This window comes from Diabrotica undecimpunctata, chromosome 2, assembly GCF_040954645.1.
Source record: "Diabrotica undecimpunctata isolate CICGRU chromosome 2, icDiaUnde3, whole genome shotgun sequence".
Lineage (NCBI taxonomy): Eukaryota > Metazoa > Arthropoda > Insecta > Coleoptera > Chrysomelidae > Diabrotica > Diabrotica undecimpunctata.
The window spans coordinates 118,989,493-119,011,040 of NC_092804.1; the positions used below are offsets into that span (position 1 = coordinate 118,989,493).

Consider the following 21,548-nt stretch of genomic DNA (forward strand, 5'->3'; position numbering starts at 1 on the left):
AAAACCATTTGTAATATATAACGTAATAAGATAAAAAATGTCATTGCTGAACAAGCTAAATATAACAGAATTTTACAATTTCAAAAAAAAAGAGAAAGAGAAATTAATAAAACTAATATTTGGCTAAGAAAGTTTGAAAGTTTTTTAAATTTTGTTAGTGAAGTGAATATCAACAAATATACGGCAACATTGTTTTTAATATCATTTAATTTTTGTTTGAAACTACAATAATTTTGAATGTGGAAAAAGAAACTACCTATTCCACTGATAACGAAAAGTTGATATAAAAAGGTTTTAACGAGGTTGACAAGAAACCGGTCGGTCGAATGAACTTTTAACGCCAGCGATTTTCAAATTCAAACCATTCTTTAGTTATCCTTTGACCGTCAAATTGGAAAGATGCGTTGCGGTGTAATCGTTTTAATAATTGCATCCATTTTTGGATGTAATGCTGACAACTTGAATAGCGTTGTTCAAGGCAATGATGAATTTACCGCAAATACATACAAGGTAAAATAGTTTTTATTATTAAACAATAAATATCATTTATTTCATATTAATTTACTCTTTTGACGTTCTTTGACATTAAAAAGTTGCAAAAAACGACAATTTTTTTTAGTTGAATTAGTATCCTTATAAATTGAAAAAAATTAATTAAAAAACTACACTTTTTAGATTTCTGATTTAATCTCTTTGAACCAAAAATTTGGATTTTATGTACTTTTTTCAGTTGTTCATTTACTTATATTTAATCTATTAAAGTCAAATAAATTCTTCTTACTTACCGGTAGATTTCTTTGTTGGCGATAGTGTTCTACCTCTTGAATATGGTATAGGTATTGCTTGATCTAACTTTTCTTCTTGGTTTCAAGTTAGATTTCTGGAATAATTGGGATAATTAATTATTTTTCACTTTAAATTTGACTCAATAAACTACTCAAATTATTTTACCGGTGATTAGAAAACTTACAATATTTGAACGTGTTTTGGCTATATCTTTTTTTTATTTGATATACTTATTTCGTTAAGTTGAATTTTTTATAGGCGGTTGGATGGCGAAAAAAGACGGTTAGAAACCCAATATGCCGACTATTTTTTTTTTGCATTTCTAGCACGCCAAATCTTTTTTATTCGATTCTATATATTTTTTCAAGTTAAAATGTGATTTTTTAAAAATTTTTCCAAGTGGGTCGGAAATTGTTTTAACAAATAACTTATATAAAAAAACAACTTTCCGAATAGTTTCGAGTAAAATTTTTTTTAGGTATATCTCATCGAAAGAATTACCTTTTTCTCCTGGTAATATTCCGAAAAATGCTTTTTTTTGAGTTATTTGCAATGTTTTGTAAAAACATGTCCTAATTGGTGACTTTTTTGGGTTTTTTCTCTAAAAAACTACTAAATGAATTGTATTACTACTAAAAGCTTTGTAGTCTTTAAACCTTTACGTATCAGTAAGAATATTTTGTCAAGGATAGATTTCTATCTTGCTAAAAACATAGTTTTAAATTTAAACAAAGGTGTTTATGCGCCACGCGACTGTACTTCTGCAACCGTACACGCTTAGCGATAGATTGCCCGAAATGCATATTCGAAATATTTGGTTCCATGTTTTCAGCAAGATAGAATGCATTTATCCTTGTTAAAATATTTTTACTTATACTTGAAGGTTTAAACATTATAAAGCTTTATATAGATTTGCAATTCATGTAGTTTTTTAGAAAAAAATCTCAAAACCTACTAATTATAAGCCTACTGTTTCCAACGAATAATTACAAATAACTCGGAAAGAAAGAAAAAGTATTTAGTTCGATGAGATACGTCTAAAAATATTTTACTAGAAGCGATTCGGAAAATTTTTTTTTGTAAAAGGTACTTTATTTGTTAACAAATTCCGGCCCATTTGAAAAAATAAAAAAAAAATACATTTGAACATGAACAAAAATATAAAATCAAATAAAAAAAGTTTTAGTGAGTTAGAAATTAAAAAAAAATTAGTGAGTATGTGCTCTGCTTATAGGGGAAACTGCTCTCCTATACCTTTAGACTGGTTACCACGCAGAAGGCGAGTTAGGGACCTTTTATTTTGAAAATATCTAGGCCCAAGTCAACATAGCATAAATCAAGTAAGTCATTATCCCTAATCTGTATGCGTCCACTGCTGCACATAGGCCTACCTTAACTCTTTCCATCTGTCTCGGTCTTGTGCGGCTTAACTAGCTAACATCCAGTTATTGCTAACACGCTTTAGGTCGTTAGTCCATCTAGTTGGTGGGCGTCCTCTGCTCCGTAATGCTTCTTGTCTTGGTCTTCACTCGACAATACGTTTTGTCCATCGGTTGTCTGATCATCTGGCGACGTGTACTGCCTAATTCCATTTTAGCGACGCGATTTTTTCAATGGCGTCTGATATTTTTGTTCTACGACATATTTCTTCATTTGGAATTCGGTCTCTCAAAGAAACCTTTAATATCTGGCGCTCCTTAACCCTCAGAGTCAGGTGAATCTTATTCACTACCTTTTTGTGAGTGTTAATGTTTCGGCTCCATAAATGAGTACAGGTAACACACATTGGTCAAAGATTTTCCTTTTGAGGCATATGGGTAGATCCGATTTAAATACATAGTTTAATTTACCAAACACTCCCCACTCTAATCTTATGCGACGTGGGAGCTCACATGTCTGGTTGTCTCTGCCCAACCGAATTTTATACAACCCAAATAAAATAAGTACTTTGGATAAAATTAGGGGTAATATGAGTAATAGACGGTTAAGTAGGCCTTCTTCCTATACCGTAGCGCTAAGCAATAACAGATTAACTTGCTACACTCCTAAGGTACACTAGTATAAACGGAGTATATAATTTTTTATATATTTCCACAATTTTTTTTAAACGTTTTTTAATAGAATGGAAATGAAATAGTGGAAATGAAAAAATCCAACTTATTTTTACATTTTTTTAATTATACTATTTTGGAGTTAATGTATTTTATATTATATTTAACTATTATTAATTTAATTTTGTGTGTCATTGTGCTTCAAATGCTTCATTAATATGTCATAGGACTACGTACAACATAATTTTATTTCTTTTAGTTATTTTTAGCAACATATCGTCTAGACTGAGTTCGATTTCGTGGTCAAATTCCCAAGAGGATTTTTTTTATATTTATCTTAGTTTTAAACCAGTTTAATTCTTGTTTTTCTTAGAAACCAGTATGTTTTATTTAGTATTTTTCTTAATTTGGTTTTAATTTAATACGTGATGTTGTGTTTATAAAATGCTTCTTTTAACAATTTAGCTTCCACCTGAGTCTATCGAAACCCAATGAGTTGCTATCAATACGGTAGCTATTGGTACTAATGGAAATAGTACGAGAGAAAGTAGTGTTTTATTACAAATTAAATTAAAATGATGTAAGATATGACACAAGATAAAAATATATTACCACATATAATATTTGGCTAAATATCGTTGGGAAGAAATAAAATAAAAAAATGTATTATAAACTGTATTAGACATTTTGGATTTCAAATCTGAATGATTTTCTTTTTATTTCTCGAAATTTCTTATATTTTTTCATTCCAATCATCCCACCAGTCTTTTGAGAATTTTTTCATACCTACTTGTTATTATCATTTGTTTTATACCGCTCTTTTAATATTCTCACTTTTTGTTTGCCGTAATATTTGTTTTTTCCGCTATTTTGATTAACAACTTTATCTATACCTCGTTTAGGATTTTCCCTGTTACTGACCTTTCACTTATGTATTACTCCACTTTTATTTCTCTATTTATTTTCTTTTTAATAAAACTGTATTATTTAAAGTATAGTTTATTTTATTTGTTTTTCTTCCGCCTTCAATATTTCTACATAGATCTTTTAATATTATGTTACGATAAGATCAGGCTAGATTTAATATAAGTGGGTGCTTAACCCTTCCACTAGACTTACGAGGTCTCTTCTGTCTCTTCCCTAGGTTAAAGTTGTCGCTTGAGAACAGCGTTTCTAATAAAGTCGTTTATCGCCTTAGGTGAAACTTGTACGACGTCGTAGGACTCTAGTTAATAATGCTCAAACGTATTGATCCGTATCCTACCCAACACTGGGCAGTTCTACAAAACGTGTTCCGCTGTCTCGTTATCATCCTAACAAAATCTTCAATTCGTACTTTCTGTCAATCGTACTAGATCTTTTAATCTCTTCTCTGAAGGTACATGTATAAAAGCCTTTGAATGTTTGAGACCCATTTATTCGTACCAGTAGTGACATTTCATCTGTTCCATCCAGTCCGATATTGATCTTTTTGCTATATTTTTTGCTATGCCAACGATAGGTTCTGAGCCTATGAATATTTAATTTGTTCCTCCCTTAGCAAGTAGATCGGCTCATTCATTTCCTTTAAAAACAGTATGCCTAAGCATCCACAATAAACTTACGTTTATTCTTTTTTTAGATCCGAATCAGATTTTAAAGACAGTTTCACGCTAACTAACTTGAAATTAATCCAATTTCATTCGATAGGCTTTCACTAAGACAGCCTTGGTTTTACTTCATATACCCTAGCTTCAACTCTTTTGTCGCTTTTAGAGCCTTCTGTTTTATTTGACTTCCATTCGTTTCTTCCTGGAAAGAATAAGGTAAACAGATTTTCGAAATTAAATTTCGGTTTCATTGCATCTGGTACGATTTCCAACTCTGGGTGATTTTTATTCATCTCTCCAGATTTGATCCTGGTATCCATCTGCCCTGCTTCCTGACGTCTTATCCGCCTTTTGTAATCTCATACCTTCTTCTACTTCTCCATCTATATATGAGTTTTTGCATGTCGCACCACCTAGTAAGAATATTTAATGATCTTTGGAGGTTACTGGATAGAACATTACCATATTTTCTTCTTACCATAATTACTAGATTATTCGCTTAGGCCTGCACTTCTATCCCCTGTGTTTAAAATTAGGGATCAAGTCATCCACCAGGAGTAAACACAGGAGAAGATGTGTGGTATGATGTTCTGGTATGATTACGCCCAGCTATTCGAAGGTCAATATTGTGAGATTTTGATTTCTGCATGAAAATATCCTTCGGTTTATGTTGTATCTTTTCTTGTGGATTATTATCATGTGTTTGTTTTTAAATCTGTTTTATATTTTTTCTGTTTCTATTTTTTATTTCTTCTAATCATAAATCTTTTAGTTTTCTGCTATCGATACTAGATTTGTATACAAGCCCTCAAATCTTACTGTCAATAAGCCCCTATAACGTATTGTAGTTGTTTTAAATCTTCTTTTATACGTGTCTCATATTGGATATTATAAAGGCTATTTTAATTTGATTTAGATCTATTATAAGACCAATACGTCTTCAGTTTAAAAAGTTTCCGTCACTTGCTACATTTATCTTCATATGCTCCAAAATATTTGTAATCATTCACTTTTCCGATTGTGCTTTAATTTATTTTATTATTTGTGTAAAAGCTGGATTCTAAATGAAGAGCATATATTTGGTTTTGTTGACTTTATCCGGTATACCTTAATTATTAAATATTATATATTGTTAAACACTTCTTGAAAATAACTTTATTGAACACTTACAATATTGCAATACTTAATACACTGACAACTATAAACTTCAAAACTCAAAATACTACTGTCAAAAATACAAACTGTCAAAAACATCTGTTTATATATAGTTTCTGACGTTCCAAACTTCACTAGACATTTATGAATTTTCGAAATCATCTTGAATGTTCTCGAATTATTTCTTCTTTTTCATCAAGGGACTTTTTCTATGTGGGATAATTCTTAGGGAACTTTTGTAACTTTGGTTCCTTCTTTATTCGGAGGAATAGAATCGAATACAGGAATCGAATATAGCTAACAGGATAAATCAGGTCCATACTATCGAGCTAGTCTCTCAATATGAACTATCTTGGGTTTACTTCTAGCAGAAAACTAGATTTTCCCAGTTTTGTTGAAGTTTTAGACTAAGTCTTTCGTGTGAGATTGAATAACCATACTGAGTTACCTCTTTCAAAAGTTCTACCAGTAACATGCATGTTGAGCCTGGCCCTGACTTTATCACTTTGAAGTTTCAAACTTTTACGAGGAAAGTCGTAGACTCTTTTTTTTTTAATTTTCAATGTACGCCCGGAATAAACGTTTTCCTTTGCAGGGAGGCAATCTTACAGAAAGGAAGTTCTTTATTTCTCTTCCGGTGATTATCATCGATGGAGAATATCCAGTTAATTCATGTTCGGAACTTCTATAGGCTAACAGGAATAGAGGAATTTAAGTATCCCGATGTTTTTGATTATCAGCGACCAATATTCAATACAAGATATTGACAAACAGTTCTATTATGTCTTTCGACCATTCCGTCTGATTGAGGATGGAGAGCATAGTGCGAGTTTTCTTAATTCCCAAAATTCTCATTAATTTTTGTTAAAATTCTGATTTAAAATTTTGCCCTTGCAACTCTAATGTAACTCTAAAGGAACTCCATGTCTTGATATAACGTGTGTTATGAATGCTTCTGCTACTGTAGTCACTTCTTGATTAGAAAGGGGTGCAATTTAACGATATTTTGAAAAATTATCCCCTTTGTCAATAATAATTATTTCGCCTCTCTGTCATCGAAAGTGGACCGAGAATATTCACTGTAAGTCGTTCAAAAGGCTCTTAGAAAAAATGTTGTGTCATTTTACCACGACTTCTTGTTTTAGGGCCTTTTCTACCGTTACTTAAATCTCATTTCTTACACCAATCTTCTACATTCAGTAAAATTAACTCAGTAAAATCTATCTCAAACTCTGGCCAGTGTTCTTTTGACTCCAAAATGTCCTCCCGAAAGGCTGCAATTAAGTTCTTGCAACACACTTTAAATGTATGATTTTGACAGTACCACTTGTTGAACTCTACGTACTCCATCGGGACTCATCGGTGACCGCTGTCACCAATGTTATACTTCTTGAAAATAATTTTATTGAAAACTAACAATATTACAATACTTTTCATTTCATGAATTTTTGATGTCATCTTGAAAGTTCTTAGTACTACTAAGAAAGAAAGAAGTACTACTTCTTCTTTTTCGTCAAGGGACTTTTTCTATGTGCGATAAATCTTATGTGACTTTCGTAACAATATAAATATTTCGAGTAAAAGTTTTTATCTTTTTCAACAGTACATATCGTTTAAATATTTAATGATATTTTCGACTTTTCCTTTAAAGAATAATCTAAGTATTTTCATTTAATGGAAATTCCTAGTAAATATACTTATAAAAGACATTAAACAACAATGACGAAAACATAAGTCCCTGTCTTACTCTTTGCATTGTACTTATTTTGTCTAGTATGTGAACTTCTCTTCGTAATTTATAAATGACAACTTTCTTTTTTCATTTTTTTGTTATCATACCCATCACCAATATAAATATTTCTAAACCGAGGCTGTTCCCTTATTTTATGTTAAACGTTGACGATACGTTTTCGTTTATCTGCAGTATTCTGATGGATCTCTTGTTTTTTTTTTTTTTGATACCAAAATTTTTATTAGTGTTTTACGAATTTTTGGATTATTCATCATTCACTATACGGTCTCCTTATTAACTTGCAGCGGTAATAACTATAAACATAAAATGGAGGTCTTCTCTTCTCCTTGTAGATATTACCTGTTAACACGTTAAACACCACGAGAATCTAGTGTGCATCTCGTACACTCAACTTACAGACGCCACGAGAAGGACCGTGGCATCTCATACCCTTAGTGTATTATATCCTGCGTGGTACAATTGTACTTTATAATACCCATTCATTTATATGAAATACATTTTCTTTATGAACTCTTTTATGTAGCCTGCATTTTTAGGATACTACTGCCTAACAATAAAATAATATATTATGATGTAGATTGAAACTAAGTTTTATTTATATATAACATAAACAACTGTTTTTTAATGCAAAAGATCAGTAAATGTCGTTTAAAATTAGCAACGCAAGTTTCTAGTTAAAGAAATGAATGAAAAAATATGAACCTCGCAAAATCACCTGATACTTTTAGTACCATTTAGTCTCTGCAAATTTTCTACCAAATTGTTTGCGTAATATGTGACACATCTTGTTTTTGGCCGAACTTTGCATTTTCTATATATGGTGACCTTCATGAGCATGTGACATCTGTTGCTCTGAGTTAGTTAGTCCAAAGAAATAACCAGTTGACAAACCAACTCTTCCTTCAAAGATGTGATGGACATGATACTGTGGGTTACTTTTTGGTAAATTATATGGGCGTTGACAATAGCTGGCCCTGGAAGGAACTTAACTGCTATTTTACCGATTTACTGATTTTCATAATGCTGTAGAGTAAGACTTTATTTGATCTGATATATCTATAAATTGTAATCATTGTAATCGACAACGGAAACTGGTTTTATGGACGTCTACCATTTCATCAGTAAACTTTGTACTCAGCGAATGTACTTGTTTGCGTGTTTTACCTTCCACTTAGTTACTTTTACATCTGTGTTACTGTTTATCTCAATTATCTCCCTTTCTTTAATTTTGCACCTGTCACTTCTTTAGGATTATGATTTCGGTTTTGCCTCACAGTTCCCACCAAATTTGTATTTTTGTTTAGCAATATATGTGCTAATGTAAAACCTATATCAAATGAGTTATTAGCTAAATGGAATACACCACTATTCGGGAACTAAAATATTTTCAGTTTTATCATTACCGCAATAAATTTGTAGATCATAAGTATAACCTTCATTCAAACAGAGTTTGTATATCTTCACCACGAACTTATTTGTCTTGTTTTTGATATACTGCCTAAATGACAGTCGGTCCGTAAACGGAACTGCAGTTTCATCAATGCACAGTTCTTCCCCACTATTTGAAAACTTAGTACCAACTTCTCCAATAGGGGCGATAGTTTATACAGTCGAAGTTCTGTGTCACGATTTATTGTCACCTAAGTGTAAATTGGCAAGTAATAATTCAAAACGATTAAGCGACATAAGACACTTTACTTGGCTTTCGTATAATGAATTTTTGACCAACACTAACACAACTTTGGCAATCTTTGCAATCCTATCCAGACAAGAATGGCCAAAAAGTCTTTATTTCTTCGGTATTTGTCTCTACCCACTTATAAATTCTATTTTTTGGTGACCACCTATATACAACTTCTGATGTGCATATCGATTGGTTTCTTGCACAATCCACTCAATAATATCGTCATTCACAAATAGTTGAAAATAGTCGAGAAGTTTTTCATAATAATCTCAAAAAAACTCAGGTTTGATACGCGAGTCTTGAACACTGAAAGTAATATTTTTCAAGTTCTGATAGTTTTCAAGTTTTACCATCTAAATTCTTCTATATTAAGGATGTTTTATGGTCAATCGCAATGTCATCGTTTTCGGAAGAGCTTTCATCATCTGGCAGTGGACATTGGGAAATAACATTTTAATCGTATGTCTTTTGTTCTTGGGTTTTGTGATGTTAAAGGTATATTTTGTAAATTACTTCGCATTTTTGGTCTTTTGCTTTCTGGAACACCTTTATTTGGCGAAGAACTACTTATTTCAAAGTAAGTATTACTAACTAATTCAAAATTTTATTCGGAACACTGTCATCATAGTATTCGTCTGAAAAACCTCTTCCACCAGCTTTTGCAAACGCCTCTGCTCTTTTTTATATAACATATTAAGAACTGATAAGACACGTTGTACTATCTAGCCTAACGACAACTAACTAATAACTAACACGTAGTGCATCCCTCTAGAAAATGTAACGTATAAAGTAAACAAGTTATGACAGGTTCATTCTTGTCTTATACGAGAAGCAAGTGTGCATCACATGGCTCCATGAATCCAAAAGTTGTTTATGGCCACGAGATGCACACGTACTTCCCAATTTTTTTAGCTTCCTGTCCATTATTTCAGACATCATGTAAATATCACCGACGAAAAACAAATTATGGTATATTTTTTAATAATAACAATTTCCAACCAGAACAAGTTGTCCAATTCTTGTCTGCTTTGCCGTAAGTACTGCTAACATGGATTTAGCATAGGGCTGACTCAATCCCAATTGCTCTGTTGAACTCTTTAAAACACAAGTTTTCGGAATTTCAAGATAGGTTTCTAGTGCGCGTAAGTTACTCGATCATATTCTTTAATCGCACGAATTACACATTCGATATTTTCCAATGATTAGTGTTATAAAGTTCAGTAGTACTTGGGTTCCTGTCGACAGATATTTATTTATGTTTATTAAATATTCATCTATAAAAAACGTTTGCATAATTTTCAAAAAATAAATGCGGCGCACCTTAAGCAAAAGTAATAAATAAAGACCTGCTACAGAGATTTCTGAACACTGTTGGTACCAGATAAATCTCGTGTTATCGTGTTTTTTTTAAAGAGTCACTTTCACTGTCTTCCTCTAGCATAAGTTTTCGTTCATCTTTATGTAGGATTGTGGGAATTAAGATAACCTCAAATAATGCGAAAAGTAATGATATATAGCAATTATTTAGTTATTTGATCGAGAAATATAAATATTATTGTGGCACGTTTACTAAAATCACAACTGCTTTAAAGTTATGTCTTATGGTCTGTTTATGCTCCACTATCTATTTATTATTGAAGTAAATAGCTACCCACCACTTGCTCTCCGGGGATGTTGTGTCTGAAGAATGTGAGTATTTTCAAAGGTGTGGATCAATAAACTCATTAAAGTTGGTCTCTGGTAAACAAACTATATTTGGATTGACATCAGAAAAATATGCATTAGCATTTGGAAACGGGTGTAGAAATAATTTATTTTACGTGTGTATTATTTTGTTTTTTTACTTATTTCCAGTTAATTATAATACTTGTTTATATTACAGGAACTTGTGAAAATATCTGGCAAGAATAACATTATTGTTAGCGGATTATCTGCAGAAATCGTATTATCGTTGCTTGCAAATGGCGCCAAAGGAGAAACCCAAAAGCAATTGTTGAAAGGTTTGAGCTTACCCAATAACATAGAAAATGTAAATAAGGCATTCACTGAAATAACCTCTCGCCTAAAGGTTAACACACCTGATTTAAAATTGTTATCAGCAAACAAAATCTACCCAGCTCAAGGCTTCCCAATTGAAAAAACATTCAAAGATATTGCTGTAAATGACTATTCCGCAGATGTACAAAACCTAGACTATAACAAGCCTACAGAAGCCGCTGGCACTATCAACGGCTGGGTTGAAGAACAAACTAACAACAAAATCAAAAATCTTATTGATCCCCAAATGTTGGATGCTAGCACAGTATTGGTATTAGTTAATGCTTTATACTACACAGGAAAATGGGATCATGCTTTCGAAAAATACAATTCTGCTGATAGATTGTTCCACAGTTCACCTACTGAATCCAAAAAAATCCCCACCATGTATACTGAAGCATTTGCCAAATATGCCTACAATCCCAAACTTAAAGCTAAATTCTTAGAGCTTGGATTCCAAGGCGGAAACGTTAGTATGACCTTTGTATTACCTGACGAAATCAATGGATTAGCAGCTGCTGAACAGAACCTGAAAGAATACTTGGCTCCTCAACAAATGGAATCTGCTAGAGTTGCCATCACTTTACCCAAATTTAAAATCGAGTCCAAAATTGATTTTAAACCCATCTTGAAGTCGGTAAGTTTTTTATATCATGAAGTTTTTTTAGAAACAAAATTTTAATTTGCGCATTTGTAAACTTAATATAATCATAGATATATTATGTAGTCAATTATTTTTCTTTATAAACTTTTTCCACCTCCCGAGTTGGGGTGGTAACCACCTTCCGACAAAAAGCACATATTGGCATAGGATAGATTTTGATCTTAAAGGTATTTTCTACCTACTGTCAACATTTCAAGCAAATCCATGAATATAAAAAGAATTCTAATCGGGAAACCGTCATATCCTGGACAATTTATACCTTACAACAGATATAAAACCATCGTGCTCCTTAGGTAAATACAAATCTGAGTTGGGATTTAATTGTGTGGTTAGTATCTTTAATAAAAAATTTTCTACCAGTATGAGAAAATTCAGACGGTAGTCTTTAAGATTTGTGGGGTTTTCTTTTTATCCATGTTTCTGTTAATCGTGTTGTTTTATGTTAGGATTTTTCCAGTCTCCAAATATCTGTTAAATAGATCTTTGAAAGCGTTTTTTTCTCCTGCTTTAACACTTTCAATCGCCATTTACAATATTATAATTTTTTCTGAGACTCTGTTGTTTGTCATTTGGGTAATGCCATTTAAATTTCTGATCATGTAATTTCCTGCATATCTTTGATATCCGGATTGCAAAGTCTTGGAATATATTTTTTCCGCACGTCATTGTTAGTAGCATGTTTTCTGTGTAGTAGGTTATAGAAATCTTTCTCTATTTGAAGTATTTTTTTTATCTGGTGGTAATATATCTTCTGTTTTATACATAGAGTTTATAAATATATTTTGTGTTTTGCTACATTTATTCTCAAAGTTTTTAAAATTTTATCCTACGAAAAGAAATAAAAACTGTTTTTTTTTTTAATTTTATTTATTAGCTGATCCCTCTACACCGCCTTTTGGCACACATATCATCATTAAAACTACAGACCTTTATGGAGCAAAGCCTTCTTCAGGACACTCCTCCATTCCGTTTTATCTCTAAAAACCTTTCTCCATTCTTTAACTTCGATGAATTTTAAGTCATCTTCGAAAATGTCGAGATACTTAAGTTTCGGTCTACGACTAATATATTGTTCCACTTATCTCATATTCCTCCACTGTCTCATCTTTCACCTTTCTGATTCTTACATGTTTAATCTATTTGAGGCATGATACCTTAATAAATTTCACAACGTTAGCTTCCTCGAAGCTTTTGTGTAACTAAAAGTTGCAGCGTCTATACCACAAACCCTGTTATTTTAGTCCTCCGTATATTCTTGTTAGAATCATTCGCTTGAAATTCTTAAGCAGCTGTTGGTTATTCTGCGTCTGTTCTGAGTTTTAGCTTTATATGTTAGAACTGGTCGTGTTAGTGTTGTATACAGAGGAGTTTTCTGCAATATTATTTTTTCGTTATTTTTGAGTTTCGCTTATTACTTACATATTTATAAACTTATTATTTTTTTAGTTCGGAATTACACAAATGTTCGAAAGCACTGCTGACCTTACGGGAATTGCCAAGGCTCCACTTAAAGTTGACTTTGTTGTACAAAAGGCATTTATTGATGTAAACGAAGACGGTGTCGAAGCTGCAGCTGCTACAGCAGGTTCGTAAATATTTATTATATTTGGTGGTAAAAGATTAGGGACATTGAATAGCACGTTTTTGATAAAACTAGCAGAAGTGAACGCTTAAATAAATACTTTTATTACAAGATGATACTTAATACAGATCGTCTTATACTGTATAAAAAAGTCAAAAATAAGAAGAAAATAATATTTTAATAAATGTGACACTATATAAATCGTATTTTTATGCTATATTTAAGAAAGCAGTAAGTTCTTAATTTAAAAATGTGCCTGTTTTGTATAAAGAATAAAAGTTTTAGAATTCATTTACTGATCTTACTATGTAAATAAATTTAAACATCATAAAAAGTTTAAGAACATTTCCCAGACATAAAAAACAACATAGTCTATAAGTAAGATTGGGCATTTTGATAACAATCTAGTTTAGCCCGAGAATGCATAATATTGTTATTGATTAAAATTTGGGTAAATGTTGTTACACAAAATTGCAAATTGATACAGTATTATCATATATACAACTAATTTTAAAAATACTACCATAATATCGATAGTGAATGTTGTTTTTTTTACAAAAGAAATTATTAAACAAAATTATCTAAAATATGTGTATCGTTTAACTGCATAATTTTTATGCATAAAAGTTTGTTACATGTTGTATACCTACAAAACTTGATAACCTCTTTGAATGTTATTTTTACTACAGTAACTTTTGCATAAAATTTTCTTTGATAAATGCTCCATTTAATACAAATATTTATATTCATTGCAGATTTAGGTTACTAAAATCGAAGCTGTTGTGCAAATAAGAATTATGTTTTGATATATGTATCAATAGATTAAAAACCACTCTTTAGATCGAATTTTATAGTGAAATGATCAAAACCTATCTACAAATATTTCTTGTAAAAGTGAGACCAAATCTTAACTGTTTAAATCAGCAGCTCTATATTACGTCAGATATTAATTCTTTGATTTTTCTACATAAACTTTTTCTATTTTACAAATCACCATAATATAATTACAATTCTGCATGAGTCTTTGTCGTGTTTACTGTTTCCTTTCATTTTTGTCAGTTCTATGACATTATTTTCCATTGCTTATCTCTCATTTTCTTCAGATTACTCTGATTGCATCCTTCTACCTCTTTTTAGGCTATCCTACAGATGTTCTCCCATCTGGACGTTCCCAAATCATATTGTTGAGAAAGTGATTGTCATTACTGCATATGTCATCACATATACTGATAATCTTAGTCTGTTAGCCTCTATAATATCTCACCAAGAGAGACTTTAACTGGTTGTTGTGTCTGCATGTCCATTTGTTTACAATTTCTCTGCAAAGGCCATCTATGTACTATCTGTGAATAAGTCGATAAATCAAAAATATAAACTTTTTAGTATGGCCATTTTAAACATTTTAATAGTTTTGAAAAATAAAAAATTTAAGTTTAATTTTGTTTTCATAGAAATTGGTGGGTAATCATGCAACGAATGACGTACATAATTATGAGCTGTGACTATATTACTTACGCTTAAAAAAATCTAACTTACCCACTTATTCACGCCAAATTTTTGGGTTCTTATTTGGTTACTGACTTTTTTATACTTTATAACACGCAACATCAACTTTAATTGGAAAATGAAACTAAAAAACTACTGATTATCTGCATTAAACTCTTCCAAATCGAGGTCTTAGTCTTGCATATCTGTAGTGGGCAAATTTGGTAAAAATTATGAAAAACTTCATCGATAAGCGGCAAAAGATCAAGTAGGTCTTTCTTTTTCGCCTTATTAATTGGCAGAAGCTTGTCTGTGATATGGGGCAATATGCTTGGTACAATGTGTTTTCCTCTTCTTTGGAAATTTACAGATTTAAAAGAGTTTAGAGAAGACGTCTAAACTATTTTTATATTTCACTATTCCAATATTACTATATTTTTTTAACGATTAATGCTCCTTTTTCTAGACTGCTGAAATCCAAGAATTCTTCTTGATTCATTACCACTACTTTGAATGGTTTCTTCCTTTTGCAGGATCTTACCAGCTGATACCAGTCATTAGGGTGATTGATCTCAATGTGTGTTCTCTTTGTTTTTTTTCTCTATAAGAGCATGATCCGTATCACATTCTATGTTAGTATGCTCACTGACCAAAAACTGATGATTTATAACTTTGAGACTTGGTAGTTTTGTAAAAGCGAAAGTGAACATGAAAGCGACTTTCTGATTCTTATTTGGCCTCCGCAAGTATCTGAGTAGAAAGTTACCTCTTCCATATTATGATGTTTCGATAAAAGGCGGTAAATACAAGAAGCTATCTGATTGTCACCTCTTCCAGCAGTTGATTCGTCCCACATGAAACATGTAACTTCATTTGTTGCTAAATCGTGAACGGTAATGTTAAACGTTCATATTTGTCGCTTATGAAAGACAGTGTTCGCTGTTAAAAAAGGGTTTGGAAGGCACTAATAAAGATCAAAAGTGTATGCTTTTTTTTAGTGTCTGAAGATGCAACCTCCTTATCCACCTGTTTTGCCTTTTAAGCATCGTCTGCGAGCTGATGGTGTTTATTCCTCTCTTGTCTCAAATTCTCTTTCTCTTCTCATTCCTCAAGAACTTTTAATTTTGTTTCGAAAAGATCACATTTAGAACAAGTATCCTGTTTAGGTTTTTTAAATGCAAATACCTAATAGTCGTTAAAATACCGGCTTGCATGTTAACTGTATAAACGTAAAACTAAAACTGACGGACTAGTCTTAAATATCTAGTTACTCCCTGTTCAAATGTAAAACCCCCTACTATTTTGTTATGTTGATAAACAGGTAATTAAAGATACCAAGAAAAGTAAAGCAAAATACAACGTGCCCAAGTGGGTATTTCTACATACCTAGTTATTCACTGACTGAATATTATGTACACGGATGGTCAAGTCAAGATATATTATTTCAAACAAATATTTAAAACTCTTTTATATTAGATAAGTCGATATACCGGTTCTGATATCAAATAAATCGTCAAATCAAAATATTCACGGGCTCCTATCAAGTAAACTTTTGCAAATTTAAATTACTCAGTTATTCACCTGACGAAATTGAAAGAGAACACTTTCAAGATTGAGATATCTTGTTTTTACTAATATTTGACTTATCCACTTATTCACGAATGGTACAGATATATTACTGGAAAGATTTTACATTCCCACACCAGCGATGTATTTACATCTTTTTGTTAGCGTTCATGTTTATCTTTCGTACACAACTGTTGGTATAGTACATAGCTTAAACAAATTAAACAATAATGGGTATAGCGGATCTCCCTGTCTCAGTCCAAAATTTACGCAGAAAGCATTTCATATTTCCCTCTTATTCTAATTTGTGCAAAAAAGTTACTTACACACATTCGCTTTAGCGCAAATAGTCTCTTAGGTATGTCCAGCTCAACCATTAATTCTATTTTAGAAATAATATACAAAAACATAATATACAAAATCATTGCATATCGAATATTGATACGAAAGTATTGAAAATTCTGAAGAGTTAAAATCGTGCTATTCACTGTGCTTAACAAGCATTGGGGGAAAGCTAAACATACAAATTTAAGAGCAATTGCATTTATTTGACGTATAATTTGATATATCTTAAATATGATCAAACCTGACTACAAGTTTTTTAAATTGAGTGGTAAAATATTTCAATTTTCATTTAATTTTTTTCTTTTTTTTTATGGTTAAAAATGGTTCATATTTCGATTTGGAGTAGTGCTTAAATCTCATTTATTATTTTTAAAATTGATTAAAATAGCAGTTCTATGTTATGCATACTGCCTCTTAAATGTATGTATTAACAGAGATTACCAACTTTTTATATTATTATCAGTGGGTAATAAAAACTCTCAATATACATACAACAAAATATAAAAACTAAAGAATTTGTACTGCAGTTTTACTACAAGAATTCATGGTTCAATTCTCGAATACACTCTTATATTTCTAGAATCTCAAATGTTATTTGTCAATTATGGTTTTAGATTAATTTTAATCTAAGTGGAATCAGAGATTCATAGATGTTAAACTAATTTTATTTAATTACATATATTAGAATATTATTAGTTTCAAAATATTATCATCAGTATTTGTGAGTTTTAAAATTTATTTTGTAATCTATAAAATGTATCATAACTGTTATAAGTAAAAATTGGTGGTACCTGTTGATATTTCCTCCAAATACTGAAGATCTTGGTTCTAATTGACCAAGTTTCACGATTAAAAAAAATAACATATTAGAACCAAAATTTTCCTGTATTTTAAAAATAGTGTTTATCAATGTTCTAATGAAATATTAGAATTATGATAAAACTTTTTCAAAATTTTCTTAAATTCACCAAATGCTAGGCTTCAACATATTCTTAAGCACGATGCAAAGTTTCCAAACTAGGATAGACTTAATTAGTACTTAATTTTAGCAAATGTAGCAAATATTACCTGTACAGTAAAACGATTTGATAACGAATTGTTTGAAAATGTAAATTCTTTTTCAAAAGGTAAAAAGACAAAGACTTCCTTACAATTGGTTTTATTATAATATGGACGACCAGTTTCGGTCTCTAAAATTTCAACCCATCATCAGATCCACAATAAAATCTTTTATTTACAAATATAAATAAAAAAAATAAAAAAGAATGCTGCAATTGTTATAGGTTGTTAAAATGATTTACTATCCCAGTTTGTTGCTAAGCTTTTTCACGCCTATTAGCTGCTTTACTCTGACATACTTTTCAGTTGTCGGCACAATCTGCTTTTTTAGGCACCATTTTGCTTCACTTGCATGATTGCACGTTACTGATTTCTTTTATTTCTTTAAACACTTTAAACGCTTTTTCTTAGAAGTGACTAACTTAAATAATGAAAGAATCATATACCTATCAAATCGAAAACAAATATAATCAACTATGACCGTAAAAATATCAAACCAAAAATAATATGTTATGAATTTTTAGTTGTTTACTATACGCAAATATTCTTTTATGGATATGTCCAAAAATTCACATTGTAGTATTTACACATACTCACAATAATTACTCAGAGGTATAATGTAACTATTTTAAATTATGATTCAAAAATCACAAACACAATTTTTCTGTCGACTGTTGTGATTTTCTATAAATACTTTATAATAAATCAATACAAATTATTCATAATCCTTTCTATCTATCGATTAATATTTTTAATCTAGCGTACTTGCAGCTACGTGTCCTTCATTGGCTCCTCTATGTATAATTATTTCTTCAGTCTTTGTTGTGCATTCAGTTTCATAGTTGCTATCTATAACGATCGCAAACTTGTTTAATAGTTCATATCAATATAGTCCCTGTTTTATCTTGACCAACATCTATAAATATGCATTTACGTGGACGTCTTCTCGACAATCAATTAGAGGGTTATATAAGCCCTGACTCCGATAATTCTTTCACATTCAAATTGTGTTATATTTTGTACACCAAAGTTTTAATAGTTGATTAATCCTTTCTAAACTTTCATTTTTTTTGTGTCTTGGGACACCGTCCAAACTGCGAAAAGAATATGTAGGTAAAACTTTTAAATCCATCCACGAGTTATTCATCATAATCATTAACTGCACTAATTGTTATTTTATAAATTGACTGATTTTTATTGGTAGTGGTGAACATTTTTCTATCACTACTACGCTTTTCTTAAAATTTGGTAAAAAATTGTGTCTATTTAAAGGTAAGTACATAGTTGTATAAAACAATGAATAGAAAATTAGTATTAGTTACTGAAATAAAAATTTATGTACTTGTTGACTTTCAACATACAACACTCGAATGATAAATATATTTTTACTAATTATATGGTAAACCTTACAACATTTGACCAAAAAAATTTGCTCGATGTTTCTTTTGAAAATTTATTATTTTTATCATTTTTCAAGGTGTCATCAAAAATAACACTCCAATTAATTTATACCTTCCGATTATAATATCAGAAACTTTTTTTACTTAGAGAACAGCTGCATCCACCATAACGGTTATTAGCGTGCGACGTACAAACTTACTAAATTTAATTTTATAAAGCACTCCTATACATTTTAAAAAATGTACAATATTATTCGTTGAAAAATGAGTGCCTAATAAATTACTTATACTATTAGGTGTGTTAAATGATACACAATAATTAGCAACACACGGGTATACAATTAAAAAATGGTTTTCGGTAACTTGTACATTACATGTTTTACTATAGGTAGAACACTTTTAGATAATATATTATGAATCAGTAAGTGCGCAGATCCAATTCCTAATCGCGTTATTACCAACTGTTCTCTTCTATTCCTAGTTGAGGATTCCCAAACGGTAAGGTCATTTTTAATGTGCTTCAGTGATATTTCGTTTGTTTACTTGCACCAAACTCCTTTCTTATTAAAAGCTTTTATATCACTCGTGGTATTTCGATACTCGCGCACTGGTCTGCTCTTTCGTTACCTGCAATGCCAGTTTGGAAAGGTATCCATATAAATCTGATATAACTTTATTAACCAATGCAGCGCCTACTCTCTGTAACATTTGGATGCATCGGAGATGACTCATCCTTGGATTCAAAGATGTCGTTACCTAAGCGTCGGTAGATCTTCTTACTTAAGGAGATGATATAAAGTTTCGTTGATCTATATTTTAATTGTGGACTTTAGTTAGAATCTGGACTAATTGCACTAGGTCAGACGTAAAATATAGAATTATGTTGAAAGGATTTTGCACACCGATAACATTGCTTAGAAGTAGATTTAGTTGGTCATAATTTAGAACAAATGTGGATAAATGATTTTGGATAAAATTTTCAGCAGGCTCAAGGTCATATGATTTTGTTGATTTTATTGATGTGTGTTCCGCTTTGCTTTTAACTTCCTTGACTCTGGGTTAAGATGTAGATACAGTAAATGATTCTTCTGTTTGACCTGTTTCTGAAGACGTAGGAACATTATTATGACTACGTTTATGTTAAATAACAATAATAATTACTTTGCAGCTATCCATGGTGTTCATTTTTCCTTGATCATTGTCAAGGATTGTTCAGAATATTTGCTAATATTTCTTCAATATAAATTTGTTCATTTAATAAGAATGTAGTTGCAGATTAAGATATTATTTCGGGGGAGGAAGAAGGAATAGGTTGACTGTGATTCAAATCAAACAAATTTGTCGTTGATTCCAATTTATTGGGTGGCAATACGTTCAGGCTTTTTGCAGTTATAACAGACCATAGTTTTTTAAAATACGAATAGGTATTTGATATGTCGTATTATCCAAGTCTAAGGTGAATGAACCAGGACATGCGATATTATGGGGACTAAAGTATATTTGTCTTCTGAAACTCCAAATGTGATTGTATTCGGGAAGAGTGGAACTGATTTTCAGAAAAGTGACTATATTAAGTCCAGTTTTCTGTAAATAATCAAGTGATATGCTGTGAGATATTGTGGGACATACGTTTAAGAAAACAATACGTTCCGCTAGTGAAATAAGTCTTCTAGCTTGTACACTCTTTTTCTGGATTTTTGTTTGTCCATGGTTCTGCATGAATTCATCCACAATTCGTTTGTTGGCAACGTACATGTAAATATGATTATTGGATAGTCGAGAGGAAGATATAGTATCTTTGGGAAGAACTAGGTTATCCAACGGAATTAAGTAATCTTGCAGTCACGTGTATTATCTAAAGCGCTTAATACAATCGCTTGATGTTTTGAGGGAAATTGTGTAGAAGTTGCTGAAGAATAGGTTATGTTAGTATTTGTCTGTAATTGTGATTAGTTAGAGAGACTGAATATAAAATTCCATTTTTGATTTTAAAATAAGACATTTGTTAATAAATAATACGGACCTGACCAGTAATTAAACAAATAATGAAACTGGAAATAATGTAACTTAATTAATAGCTTATTGATGGTTAATAAATTACAAAAGCTAGTTTACCACGTTATTGTAATCAAATATAATGTCAAGTGTTCACTTACTGTGTGTGTACTGGTATTTGATATAATAATTGTCACTTACCTATTTAGAATTAAGCTATTATTAATTACTGCACAAATTGACAAATTTTGCGGAGAAATTTAAAATGCGTATTTACGCTTTGACAGCTAGAAACTATTTTTTTATTACAAAAATGACCGTTTAGATTATTCTAAAACAACTTAAATAATCCAAAGATTTAAAATAGTTTGTGATTTTCGTGTACATACGTATACAT

General features: G+C 31.0%; 1 protein-coding gene across 28 annotated transcripts in view; it reads left to right on the forward strand.

Moving 5' to 3' along the window:
- Nucleotides 1–288: 288 nt before the first annotated feature.
- Nucleotides 289–21,548, forward strand: part of LOC140434818 (antichymotrypsin-2-like) — a 169,184-nt gene continuing 147,924 nt past the window's right edge. For 26 of the 28 annotated variants that reach the window (XR_011950090.1, XM_072523353.1, XM_072523363.1 and 23 more), the window contains exons 1-3: nt 289–510; nt 10,901–11,692; nt 13,166–13,304. Coding sequence is in view for 27 of the 28 variants with exons in the window: in XM_072523353.1 (XP_072379454.1) it covers nt 400–510; nt 10,901–11,692; nt 13,166–13,304 (1,042 nt within the window). In the remaining variant the exon portion in view is untranslated. The remainder of the gene's footprint in view (nt 511–10,900; nt 11,693–13,165; nt 13,305–21,548) is intronic. The other 2 variants (XM_072523357.1, XM_072523352.1) reach the window with 1 other exon arrangement.